The following is a 13,604-nucleotide window of genomic DNA, read 5'->3' as shown; positions in this document are numbered from 1 at the left end:
CAATGAGACATGTCAAGACAAACGGCTTGAAAATCTCTACTACGTGATTTGTGAAAATCACGTTGATCAAAAACAATAACTCTTTCAGATATGGCTGCGAAGACACTTCAACTTCGCTCTATAGAGAATGAGCAATGAGCTGGATTTTACAGTGGAGAAGCAGTGAATCAGCAACAAGAAAAAAGAAAAAACTACATCTGTATTTCTCTCACCAAGAGTTTTGCACAATTCAGTTCAATAACATTTAAATAGCGATTTTAACAATTGTCATTGTCTCAAAGCAGCTTCACAAAATGAAAAAATAAAATAAAATAAAATGAAAATTCCCTACAAAAATCCCCTACAGCAAAACAGAGGGCTGGGTCTCCTGCCAGGTGCAAATTATAAATGAAGACAATTGGTCAAACCATTTAGGAGTTGTAAAGGTCTGTTTTGGACCTGATTTTTCCATAGAAATCCTTTCATTTGCACTGTGGAATAAGGTTATGAGTCAGATGCAGCTGTAAGCATTGCTAAGACAACCAGGCCACACCATGACGCTTCCCTCCCAGTTCAATATATGGAAGACATGGTCAGGGGACTACATACTTTTGGCCATATATGAATATCCTTGCAGTTTTGGTCAAGTTATTTATTCACTTTAATAAAGCCAATGAGTATGCCAAAATGAGGCTAATAGCTTAAATATTAAATACACCATGAAGACATCAGATTTTTAGATTTTTAATGAATAAAACTCTTCTGTCTATTTTATTCTTTAAGAATTTGGACTGAACTTATATTTCAGTCACCCAGTCCAGTTGGAGCAATATTTGATAAAAAGCTACTGTACGGTGTCGATTCCACTAATTGTCATTTACAGACCCCCAGGGCCGTACTCTGAATTTCTTAGTGAATTTCCAGATTTCCTCTCAAACCTAGTCGTTTCTGTAGACAAAGTGTTAATTGCTGGAGATTTTAATATTCATTTTGAGAATCCAGAAGACCCTCTGAGAACAGCATTTATGTCCATACTGGACTCAGTAGGAGTAAATCAGTAATCAGTGAATCACTTTAGATTTAATAATATTATTTGGATTAAGTATCAGAAGTGACTGAATATTTAGAGTCGACATTTCGCTATACCTTAGATAATGTAGCTTCAGTTAAAAATCAAAATTCAAATCAAAATTATTAGAGATAAGAAACTTGCTCCCTGGTATAACGATCACACGCGCACTTAAAAAAAGACCGCTCGGAAATTAGAACGTAAATGGCGTCAAACTAAATTGTTAGTATTTCAAATAGCATGGAAGGAGAGCATCATGAACTATAGAAAAGCTCTTAGTGTAGCTAGATCAACATATCTCTCCACCCTTACAAAAAATAACAAAAATAATGCTGTAGCCAAATTAACCAGAAATAAGACCACTGCAGAAATTTCCACAACATCATGCAATAGTGAGGACTTCATAAACTTTTTTAATAATAAAATTTTCAATATTAGGCATAAAATTGAGGCTTTGAAACCGAACAATGTAATTGATGCAGATGTTAATCTAGCCATGTCAGATCGAAACCTAGAATACTTTACTCCCTTGAAGAGAATGAACTAATTTCACTTATCTCTTCTGCAAATTCATCAACCTGTATATTAGATCCTGTACCGACACATTTTCTTAAACAGATAGTACCAGCAATAACAGAACCCCTGTTGAGAATAATTAATTCTTCACTTAGCATTGGTTATGTTCCAAAATCTTTTAAATTAGCAGTTATCAAACCAATAATAAAGAAACCTGACCTTGACCCCTGTCAGCTGTCCAATTACAGGCCAATATCAAACCTCCCCTTTATCTCTAAGATTCTGGAAAAGATAGTAGCGGAGCAGCTATGTTCATCTCTACATAGAAATGGCATACATAAACTGTATCAGTCAGGATTTAGGCCTCATCACAGCACAAAGACAGCACTCGTTAAAGTAGTAAATGACCTCCTATTGGCCTCAGATCAAGGTTGTGTAACTATGCTTGAATTTCTCGACCTCAGTGAAGCTTTTGAAACCATTGATTACGCTATTTTTCTTCACAGATTAGAAAATGTAGTAGGAATTTAGGGTACAGCCCTCTCCTGGCTCAGATCCTATCTGACCGATCGTTATCAGTATGTAGACTTAAATGGTGATTATTTTGCATGTTCTCTAGTGGAGTTTGGCGTTCCGCATGGTTCAGTTTTAGGTCCACTGCTTTTTTCCCTTTACATGCTTCCTCTGGGCAACATAATCAGTAAGCATGGTATTAGTTTTTAAAGTTATGCTGACGACACACAGTTATATGTCTCAGCAAAACCTGATGAGAAAAAACTGCTTACTAAAGTTGAGCAATGTGTGCAGGACATAAGAAATTGGATGCTAATGAACTTCCTTCTGCTTAATCCGGATAAGACAGAAGTTATTAATAATAATAATAATAATAAGTTTATTTTATATAGCGCCTTTCAGGGGACTCAAGGCCGCTTTACAATAAAAAAAAATGTTTACACATAGAAAAAGACATCTGAAGGACAACAAAACAAAATACAGATAAACATGAAAACCGGTAGGATTGATCTAAACAATTATTCAAAGAGGTGAACTGATGAAGGGTTTTAGCTGTGATGTATGGAAGACTGGGTGGATCCGGAGCGCCGCAGGCAGCTGGAGCCGGTAGGTGACAGGGTTAATCCGTAAAGTGATGCGGTATGGTCCGATGAACCTTGGTGATAATTTTTTTGACTCAGTGTGCAGATGGAGGTTTTTAGTTGATAACCATAACTTGTCACCTACGTGGTACAAACGTCCTGGCGGGTATCGGCGGCGATGCTGGGCGACGTAGCTGGTGTTGGCTCGCTGGATGGCGCGATTAGCTTGGTTCCATATCCGCCGACACCTACGGACCAACTGTTGGGCCGATGGTACGTCAACCTCCGGTTCTTGATGGTTGAACATGGAAGGATGGAAACCATGGCACACCTCAAATGGGCTTAGGTTGGTGGCTGAGGAGACGTGGAGGTTGTGGGACAGTTCGGCCCATTTGAGGTAGCGGGCCCAGGAGTGCTGCGATCGGAAACGAAACATCTCAGGTAGCGCTCCAGTTGTTGGTTGGTCCGTTCCGTCTGACCATTAGTCTGGGGGTGGTAACCGGATGACAGACTACAGGTGGAATTGATCAGACGGCAGAAGGCCCTCCAGAACCGGGCTGTGAACTGGGGCCCCCTGTCCGAGACGATGTCCTTTGGGAACCCATGCAGTCGGACTACGTGTTCCAAAATCAACTCAGCTGTGTCTTTTGCTGTGGGGAGTCCGGCTAGGGCCACAAGGTGCACCGCCTTGGAGAACCGATCAACGATGGTTAATATGGTGTTCTTACCCTCTGAAACCGGCAGGCCCGTGATGAAATCCAGGGCGATGTGCGTCCAGGGCTGTCGAGGAACTGGGAGTGGTTGGAGTTCTCCTGGAGCTGGTTGATTTGTGTCCTTTGCCCTGGCGCACACCGGGCACACCTGAACGAACTCAAGGACGTCTCTCCTCAAGGAGGGCCACCAGAACGCCCGTTGAATGAACGATAGGGTTCGTCGAGCCCCAGAATGTCCGGCGATGATGGACGAATGCCCCCATTGGAGAACCTCCGCTCGTAGATGTTGGGGGACGTGGAGTCGTCCAGGCGGCACACCTGCCGGTTCGGTCTCCGCCGCCTGTGCCTGGCGGACCCTGGTCTCCAAATCCCAGTGGAGGGGTGCGAGGATTCGAGATGGATGGATGACAGGCACGGGTTCCGCCCGGGGGAGATCGTCCTCATACTGGCGTGATAGGGCGTCGGCTTTGGTGTTCTTCGACCCCGGGCGGTAAGAAAGATGGAAATTATATTGTTAAAAAAATTGTGCCCACCGTGCCTGCCGTGGATTGAGCTGTTTGAGGTTCTTGATGGTGATCAGGTTTTGGTGATCGGTCCAGACGATGAATGGCTCACTGGTTGATTTCACCCTGAGGCAGGGGAGAGGCATTTCACAACTGAGTTTAATGAGAAAGTGATCAGAAAGTCCAATCCTAGATCCATACACAGAAACATTACGTAAACCAGTTGTACAACTTAAATCCAGTGTGTGACCTTTTAGATGTGTAGGAAAATTAATGTACTGTACGAGATTTAAAACAATCAAAAACTGACATGAGTTCACGGGAGTCTGCACAATCTTTGTTAACATGCATGTTGAAATCACCAAGTAAGATTATAAAAGAAGACATCGCACAAGTAAGGGTTAATAGTTTATGCAGTTCAGTGAAGGAATTTGACATTGATTTTTGGGTGGACGATATAAGAGAATTGCAATCATAGGAAATGTACCAGAGATTTTGAGAACCAGATATTCAAAGGTTGAAGTTGCATGAAAGTCAATGGTTTTAACTGGAATGTTACTACGATAGATGGCAGCCAGACCGCCGCCCCTTGATGTCAGACGTTGTTTGGTCAGGTAGCTGTATCCAGAGGGGGTAAGAAGATTTAGGTGGAAATAGTCATTTGGTATTTGCCATGTTTCAGTAAGCAGCAAAAAATCCAGGTCTTTATCAGTTAACAGCGCAGAGAACACAGAAGCCTTGTTAGTAAGTGAAGGACAGTTGAACAGCGCTTATGCAAGACGAAGGGCACAATCATTGCGTGTCTGTAGAGCAGATGGAGAGGGAGATTACGGAGTAATTAAGGCAGTACGATTGATACCACGGTGGTTGGCCAGCAGCATAGAATAACGTATGTCTGAACGGTTAGACCAAATAGAAGAAATGGACGAGGATGTCACACATCGCGATGACAGGTAGTGGCGACCGGAGCGATGAACGTAGCGCAGCCACCTAGTAATCCCAAGTTCCTTGCAGAGCCTGTATGTAGATGCGTCGAGGCGAGGGTGTAATTTCAGGCTTCCTAGTTGAGATAACGAGTAACTGAGTGCCATAACAATAACGCAGTCAAATAATAAGCCTAGTGTTAAAACTCTAAGCAAAGCAGGTAAAGGAGCTTTGCAAACGGTGAAAGACATGGTTAGATGCGAAAGCACAACATGGGTTCCCTGTTGAGTCTGGTTCCTCTCAAGGTTTCTTCCTATTACCATCTCAGGGAGTTTTTCCTTGCCACTGTCGTCCTCGGCTTGCTCACCAGGGACAAACTGACCATTTTGATTCATACACATTCACATTTCATACAAACTTAAATAATTTTTTTTTGATATTACTACATTAAAAGCAGTAGAGTGAACCAAAAGTATATTTACTGTACATAAAAATAAACTGTCCAGGAAAAACAGGATGTTATGCACAAGATTACTAGAACATCTGTACACATAAAGGGGGGCTACATTCTTAAAGTCAAAGTGCAATAACTTTATTAACCCTATATTTGACAGTTCACTGTTTAAAAAGAAATTTTCACTTCTTGAGTCTCCTTATAGGGAATTCTCTGAAAGCAGAAGAACAACTCCACTAAGCAGTGTTACAGAAAAGCAAAGCTGTCTCTTTACTGCATGAATCAGCACAACTATTTGTGTCATTGTGCATTTATTGAAAAGACAGATGTCTAGCATTTTCCAATGTACCAAAACAAAGATAAAGCAAAGTTATTTTTTTTTAAACATTACAAAGTTGTTAATCACTGATGCTCATTTAATTTTGCACAAAGCCCTGCTTATAGTAAACTAGAGAACTGGGTCTCCTGTCTTGTGATAATTTTAAATGAAGAATACTGTTCAAGCCGTTTGGGAGTTCTGAAAGTCTGTTTGGGACCTTATACAACAGATTTTCCCATAGAAATCCCTTTATTTTGCACTGTGGCATAATTTTACACTCTCAGCATGTGAGTCAGACTGGGCCAAACATGCCTTGCCTTCCCTCATGCCTTGCCTTCCCTCACACGCACACACATACTGTAGGAGAAGGGAGAGCCACATCTCAGGACCCCAATGGGCTAAAAATACTGGGATAGGCTCCAGGCCCTACGCGACCTGAATACAGAATAAAGTGGTACAGACAGTAGGTTAGTGAGTTCACACTTTTTATTAAGCGAACTTCTAGGGCAATAAATGTTTTTCTTTTATTAAAAAAAAAACACATATTGTAAATGACTGCATAAAGAAAAGGACAATATTTCACTCTTTTATGACCAACTATTGTTTTTGTAAATGCATCCAAAAATATTTTCTTTGCTTTGAACAGCTGCTTGGATTGTCAGTTGCAATTTTAATAAAGCATTTACTCATTACATTTTTTTAACCTTTTTTGTTAATTTGAATAAGTTTTTTTTGTTAATAAAAGTGATAAACTGTATAATAGAGGTACATTGCCTCTACACAACTGTAGAGTACTTCTCAGAGGAAAGGTTGCCATTTCCACCCTTCCTGTGAAAAAATAGACTTTCATTGGAAAAGCACAGATATTTACACTTCCTCACTCACTCACTCATCTTCTATACCGCTTTATCCTGTATTCAGGGTCATGGGGACCTGGAGTCTATCCCAGGAGACTTAGGGCACGAGGCAGGATACACCCTGGACAGGGTGCCAATCCATCGCAGGGCACACACACATACACACACTTACACACTACAGGCAATTTGGGAACGCCAATTAGCCCAACCTGCGTATCTTTTGACTGTGGGAGAAAACCAGAGTATCCAGAGGAAACCCACCAAGCACAGGTAGAACATGCAAACTCCATGCACACAGAGACGGTAATCGAGCCTGGCCAGGAACCCAGACCCTGGAGGTGCAAGGCGACAGTGCTAACCACTACACCACCATGCCGTCCACATATAAACAATGAGTTAAAACAACAGTCAGCCAGGTCCGAGCTGAAAAGACTACAGTAACTCGGATAACCACTCTTTAGCATTGTGTTAAGCAGAAAAGCATCTCTGAACGTCCATGTCTAAACTTGACAGCTAAAACAGCAGAAGACCACGTTCTGCCAGGCGAGAACAGAAAGCTGAGGCCAGTGTCGGCGCAAATTCAACAGAAGTAGACAGTTATTGTGTAGAAAAATGCAGCCTGGTTCAATGAACCTCAATTTCCGCCGAGGCACACAGATGGCAGTGTTAGGATTTGGCAACAAGAGCATGCATCCATGGAGCCACTCTGCCTTGGGTCAGTGGTCCAGGCTGATGGAAGTGCTGTAATGGTTTGGGGAATGTTTTCTTGGCACACTTTTGCCTCATTAATACAAATAAACCATCACTTAAATGCCAAAACCTATCTGAGTATCAATGCTAAGCATGTGCATCCCTTCATGGCCACAATTTACCCATTTTCTAATGTCTACTTCCAGAATTATAATGCAACATATCACAAAGCAAGAGCTGTCTCAAAATGGTTTCATGAACATTTAAATGAGTTGTGTTCCTTAGCGTCCCTCCCGGCACCAGATCTGAATCCTTCGCGATTGTGGAACAAGAAAAGATTCTCAGGAAGAGCAGAATCTCAAAGGAATTCCAAGATTCCACCATCTTGTGGAATCCATCCCATTGAGAATTGAGGCTGTTTCACGAGCAATAAGAGGCCCTATCTAGTATTAAAATAGAATTCCTAATAAAATGTTTAATAAATACAGAAAATTCAGCATAATATGTACTGTTTATATCTCTTTTTTTGTGTGTGAACAAACACACTGCCTGGCCAAAAAAAAAGTTGCACACTCCAAGATTCCATCGACTGCCTTTACTTTCATTATGCTGCAATGTGGTGGCAAAGTCATGTATGAAAATTATTTCTCATGCTCCCATAACCACAATTTCACAATTTGAATGTTGGAATATGCCTGTCACATCAGGGGAAAAAAAAGACATTCAGGTCGTTCAAAGTGCATTCAGGTCTTCAGCATGACTTCATTTTATTGACCAATAATGTTGCGAGACCTGACCAATTGAAGCAACCCCAGATCATAACCCTGCCTCCAGAGGCTTGTACTGTACAGTGACCTTTTTCCATTGCTCCAAAATTGCTTTCCTAATTGATCTCACTAACAAGTGGTTGTCTAATGGACACCCAGCTATTTAGTCTCAATCCTGTGAGTTTTCGATACATTATGCATGTGCAAATGCTCCTACTTTCACTACAAACCATAGCTGTGATTTCTACAGTCAGTTTCTACTATCTTTACTAAGCATCTAACAACAAGCAACTCATGATTTTTTCTGACCACATTCCTTTCATGAAGCTCTTAACTCAATTGCAGTCAATTTAAATCTTCTTAATTGATTTCAGTACTTGATAAACTAAACTTCGGCTTTCGGCTGCTACTGTGGCGGACCATCCCATCCGCACAAAACATGGCACATTTTTCTAGCTGGGCTTGAGACGAGTGGGGCACTGCATGCAGTGGCTAGGTAGTATGGGTTGTGGCAACTTACCAATGACGGGGCTCAAACCCGAATCCTCAGATATTCAAATCAACAATGTAGAACCTAAGCCACTTAAGCCACCATTCCCACGATTTTGGTACTTGAGGCAGGCAAATAATTTGGACTCTCTAAAATGGTGACTTTTGTTTTGCCCATCAATTGGCTATCAAATGTTTCAGTTTAGGATCATTCTTCACCCAGTGTTTTTCTGAGATAGAAAAGGGAAAATAAAGTATGTTCATACAGTATAATTTTCTTTGTAGAATAGTCAAAGGTTTAAAAAATTACCATTAGGTCTATGAAAAGTTACATAGTTCAGAGATTTTTTTCCCATGAAAGCATGTTCCTTTTTATGATTAAGTGTCGCTGCCATCATCTCCATTTTGTAAATGTCCAATATCATTTCCAACCGTGAATATGATGTTAAGCACTCAAGTGATAACCATTTCCTGGTCAAAGGCTTTTTACCAGCCACCAGAGAGATATATTAGTAAATATTTATCTTTTTCCAGCCATTCTTGAGGTATTTGCCCAAAGGTTTTTTTTGTGTGTTTAAAAATGTGTTATAGAGATTTATAAATCCCTTTCCATCAGTCTGTAATACAAAAAAAAATATGGTAGTGATTGAATTTTGAATCTTGGTTTCCATCAAATTTCTTCAGCAAACACAGGGGTTACTATCATTATGGGATTTCTCTAAGGGTGTAATAAAATACCTTAATGATTTTTTTCAACCATTATTGGCAGTTAGTACACTTCCACTGATTTCTTCATAGTGTTGTCTATTCTTAATCAGATATACTTATTCTTCCTTTCTTCTCAAGTTTTTACAGGACCTTGTACATGCATGAAATATTTTTATTGCCAGGATCTGATCTACACGCTTTCCTGAACAATACTGTCAAGCAGCTACATGTCTCGGTTACACTTTTAAAGATAATATTAACAAAATGTTGCATGAGCAGGAACCCTGAAAAAAAAAACAGTTTTTTTAAGTGTTTCTCCTCAAGCAATTGACAACGTTTGTTTAAGGAAAACAAATATGCAAGTGTGATGGTCAGGTGTCCATAAACTTTTGGCGATAAGATGCATCTTGTCAGATTAAATGAAACCTTAACTTATGAGCCTTTTCTTTGTGAAAGATGGGCATGTTCATAATTATCTATGCAATCCGTGGTGTACAAGCTTGAGTAGTGAGTGAATTGATTAAAGTGTTATAAATGTATAGATTTGCTTACTAACCGCTGCATCTGGTCCACAGACAGCTTCATCACCAGCTTTATGTTTTCACATGATAGACGCGGCCACTGAGGAAACGTCTCACCTGCTCCATGCACCTTCAACACAGAACAAGGGACCATCTGAACCAGCTTATATTTTCATTTAGTCGAGTGCACCCACTATGTTTAAAAGTATTTGGCCAAACCTCTTAATTATCAAATTCAGTTGTTTTAATCAGGCCCCTTATCCCTAGTGAGGGGCAATACTGTAATAATGCTTCAGCATACCGAGACATTTTGGACAATGCTATTCCTCCAACTTTGTTGCAACAGTTTGGGGAAGGCCCTTTTTTTATTCCAACATGACTGTGCATTGCAGTGCACAAAGCAAGGACTATAATAAACATGATTTGGTGGAAGAACTTCACTGGCCCACACAGAGCACTGACCTTAACACCATCGAGCCATGCCTTCTCGTCCAACATCGGTGTCTGACCTCATAAATCCTCTACAGAAACAGTGAAACACTCCAGAAATTTTGAGAACAGCCTCCCAAGAAAAGGGGAAGCTGTTATAGTTGCAAAAGGAGGATCAACTCCATATTTAGGTATATATGTATATGTATTTGGATACAATGTCATTGCAGATTTGTCCAAAAGCCTAAAAAAGTTTTTTTTTTTTTTTACTCAATTTATGTCTGGCTTGTTCGAAAGCACGTTAATGCATTAAGCTCTTTGAGTACAGCTGCATCCTAAATTGTTCCCTGTTGCTGAAACGCCATTACGTCATACCCTCTGCAGTACACCTCTATAGGGTGCAGTTAAAGAATTGGGATTGAGCCAACTAAAAAATATTTAATCGCGCGATAAAAAAATAAACCTATTTTATTCTCAGTTTCACGTGTTCAGGGCACACACACACACACACACAAACACACACAAACATACACACATACTTTTTTATCAGTGGAGGTTTTTAAGCTTCCAGCTGATCTGGCCGTCTCGCGCGCTTTCTCCCGTCCGGCCATGTTGTATACTAATGTTGCCTAGGTAACGTGTGGGCGGGTCTAATTACCAGGGTTTACTTCGTCATGTGACCGGAAGTTTGTCTTTATGTTAGTGCTTCTTTTTTCCCCTGCTTTGTAAAGTTGCTTTCTTTCTTCAGAAGCGCTTTGCGGGGAAATAGTTTAACCAATATTCACATATTATTGAGAAGAAAAAACAAAAAAAAAACATAATTCTAACTGGATGAGGTGATATACTGTGTCACTGTGTATCTGTTATTGAAATAAAGAGACTTAATTTTAAATGTATTTCAACAGAAATGCTTTTTCTTTAATGCCTACTGACATTTGTTTTCTGAATGTTTACAAAACTGGGTTTCTTTCACTATTCAATCTAACATTACAGTATTCCAGTTTAATAAACCATAACGTTCATCATAATCATCATCGTCAGGGATTGGGCCTACTAAAAGGTAAAAAAATAACTAAATGGCTTACTGAGGTCCTGGACCAAGTGACAGACTATGAAAACTAAACCGTCATAAATTAACAGACAGATTCATATTTGTTTATTCTTCCTGCGGGAAGTTTAAAACCAGTTTGTCTCATATATTCCAAAACTGTGTCAATAATTAAAAGCAGTAATCTGAACCGTCACTAGGAGATAAAACTTGTATCGTTAACACACAGATACCCACAGCAGTCTGAGGTGAGGATGTAAAAAAATACTTAAACGAGCTCAGTGTCCTGGTATGAGTCCTTTCATATTCATTTACAGCTCAGCCTGTGTGCAAATGAAGATTTACTGAAGATTGTTGTTTGTATTCCATACAATACAAAAAAATATACAAGTAGGGCTGCAATAACTAATCGATAAAATTTATTTAAAAAATCGTTGGCAACGAATTTCATAATCGATTCGTTGTGTCGTGCGACGTGACGACATTTGATTATAAAAAACTTAAGTTGAGCGCTGAGTGAAGTAAACACACTCGGTCTCGCGCACTGATGCTAGCAGAGCTCGGCGCCTCATAGACAAGGCGGAGCAAAGAAATAAATATATGAGCGGAGGTGGAGGAAAGATACATAGCGAAGGCTGCTGGGTCTTAATGCTCGTCTCTTACTGGTATAATCAACATCCGTGCACGCGTGTACTGTTTACTATAACACTGTGACCATGTGTGTGCGAACGCATAAAACATATTTTATTTTGTGTCTTTATGCGTGTGTGTACAGCGCGCGGGTAAATGAAGAGCAAGTCTCATTAGAGACGTTAAAAATCCATGTTCTCTCTCTCTGCTCAAGGCTTAGGCTGCTCTTTGGCTGCTGTGTGTGCGTGCGTGCATGCGCGCATCACTGGACACCGTGCCTTACACACACAGACCCCGCCTACTTTTGCCTTCACAGACACTCTTTCTCTCTGCTCTACACAGAAACCCTGCTCTGTTGAGATTCTTTTCAAAGGTAAAGTGCAGGTTAATTTGTTTTATTTTTACTTTACAGCGGTGATTCCGTTAGTGTGTTTTTGAAAATTAAATTTGGTTTTCGAGTGGTTTGGAATACAAGCCGCTGCAGTGCGTATATGTAACTGTCTCAGGTTTCATTCCATATATGCAGTTTATATATATATACTGACAATTCGCCATTCATTCTGGCGTTGATAATCAGCGATATTTTATAAGGATATTTAGAGTATTTAGCTTTACTTTATTTTATAACGTTTAGAGAAAATTCATTAGTTTGTTCATTCTGTTTAAAAATTTCTGTTGCAATTATCTCAAAAAAATGCAATGACCCATCCTGAGGATATAAAGCTTTATTAATGTGTTTGAATAAATTAGATCTACCACAGCAGATAATAAACTATGCTATGTCATAACCGAAGCAAACACCACGATTATGCCTCGTTTCGTTCCCACGGCGGGAACGTGGTTCACTTGGCCGCGGTGTATTATAAACCTGCGGAATGTTTCACTGTTTATGCCCACATAAGATTCATGTAATAAAAGCGAGTGAAATGTGGAAGTTGTCACTCAATGAGAACTAAACCAAAGATTTCGGTAACTACACTGAGTGTATAGTGACACTAAACAGCTAAACAACTTTATCGTTTACCTCTGAGAAAAAAAGCTGTATTTTGTTTGTTTATAATTAGAATTATATAATAAATAAATGAATAACACCTTCATATCCCCTCTCAAGAGAGTGCCATAGTCTATTGTTAGTTTTAATGATTTGGCTGAAACTAATTATCACTACATAAGTACCCCAACACTATTGATCATAAGTTTCAGCTGAAACTAATTCATATGTGTGTGTATATATATATATATATATATATATATATATATATGTGTGTGTGTCTGTGTAATATGTGTGTGTGTGTGTGTGTGTGTGTGTGTAATCGAGGCCGGCTCTAAGCAGGGCAAGAGGGGCAGCGCACCCTCAAATATATGTCTGCACATGTTAATATATTCCACAGAGTGGACCAGTTTATATATTAATATTAATATATTAATCAGTTTATATATTAATCTATGAACTTAGCATTGTTTCGTTCAGATTCCGCTTCAGTGTGTTCCTTAATCTTTCCCCACATTTTTGTGTCAAACTATTATACACACACACACACACACACACACATACCGATTTTATTTGATATATATATATATATATATATATATATATATATATATATATATATATATATATATAATAAAATCGGTATTACTTGACCCTGAAGTTTAGTTTAGCACACAAAAAACAGAATACTTGCAAAACATCCGCATACATTGGAGGGAACTTCTGAGGTGGTCAGTGATTGATGGCACGGTCGTTCGGAGGGGGTTGTGATCACACCTACAGTTCTTTTGTTTCTAGGCTGTCGGTCAAATATCTCTTCACTTGAAATGGAAGCACAAAATATAGGGGCAACATGCAAGGGATTTCAGCATCTCGACGCACAGTATACTAAGCTGTTTATAA

General features: G+C 39.7%; 1 protein-coding gene across 1 annotated transcript in view; it reads right to left on the bottom strand.

Moving 5' to 3' along the window:
* The window catches only part of cabcoco1 (ciliary associated calcium binding coiled-coil 1), a 31,735-nt gene extending 21,090 nt beyond the window's left edge, over positions 1 to 10,645 (bottom strand). The window contains exons 1-2 of the mRNA XM_053512016.1: positions 10,572 to 10,645; positions 9,639 to 9,733 (exon numbers count right to left, since the gene is read on the bottom strand). Coding sequence (XP_053367991.1) covers positions 9,639 to 9,733; positions 10,572 to 10,643 — 167 coding nt within the window. The 5' untranslated portion in view covers positions 10,644 to 10,645. The remainder of the gene's footprint in view (positions 1 to 9,638; positions 9,734 to 10,571) is intronic.
* Between the last annotated feature and the right edge of the window lie 2,959 nt (positions 10,646 to 13,604).

This window comes from Clarias gariepinus, chromosome 14, assembly GCF_024256425.1.
Source record: "Clarias gariepinus isolate MV-2021 ecotype Netherlands chromosome 14, CGAR_prim_01v2, whole genome shotgun sequence".
NCBI classification, from domain to species: domain Eukaryota; kingdom Metazoa; phylum Chordata; class Actinopteri; order Siluriformes; family Clariidae; genus Clarias; species Clarias gariepinus.
Note: the sequence above shows the minus strand (reverse complement) of the source record. Positions and strands in the feature narration are given on the sequence as shown.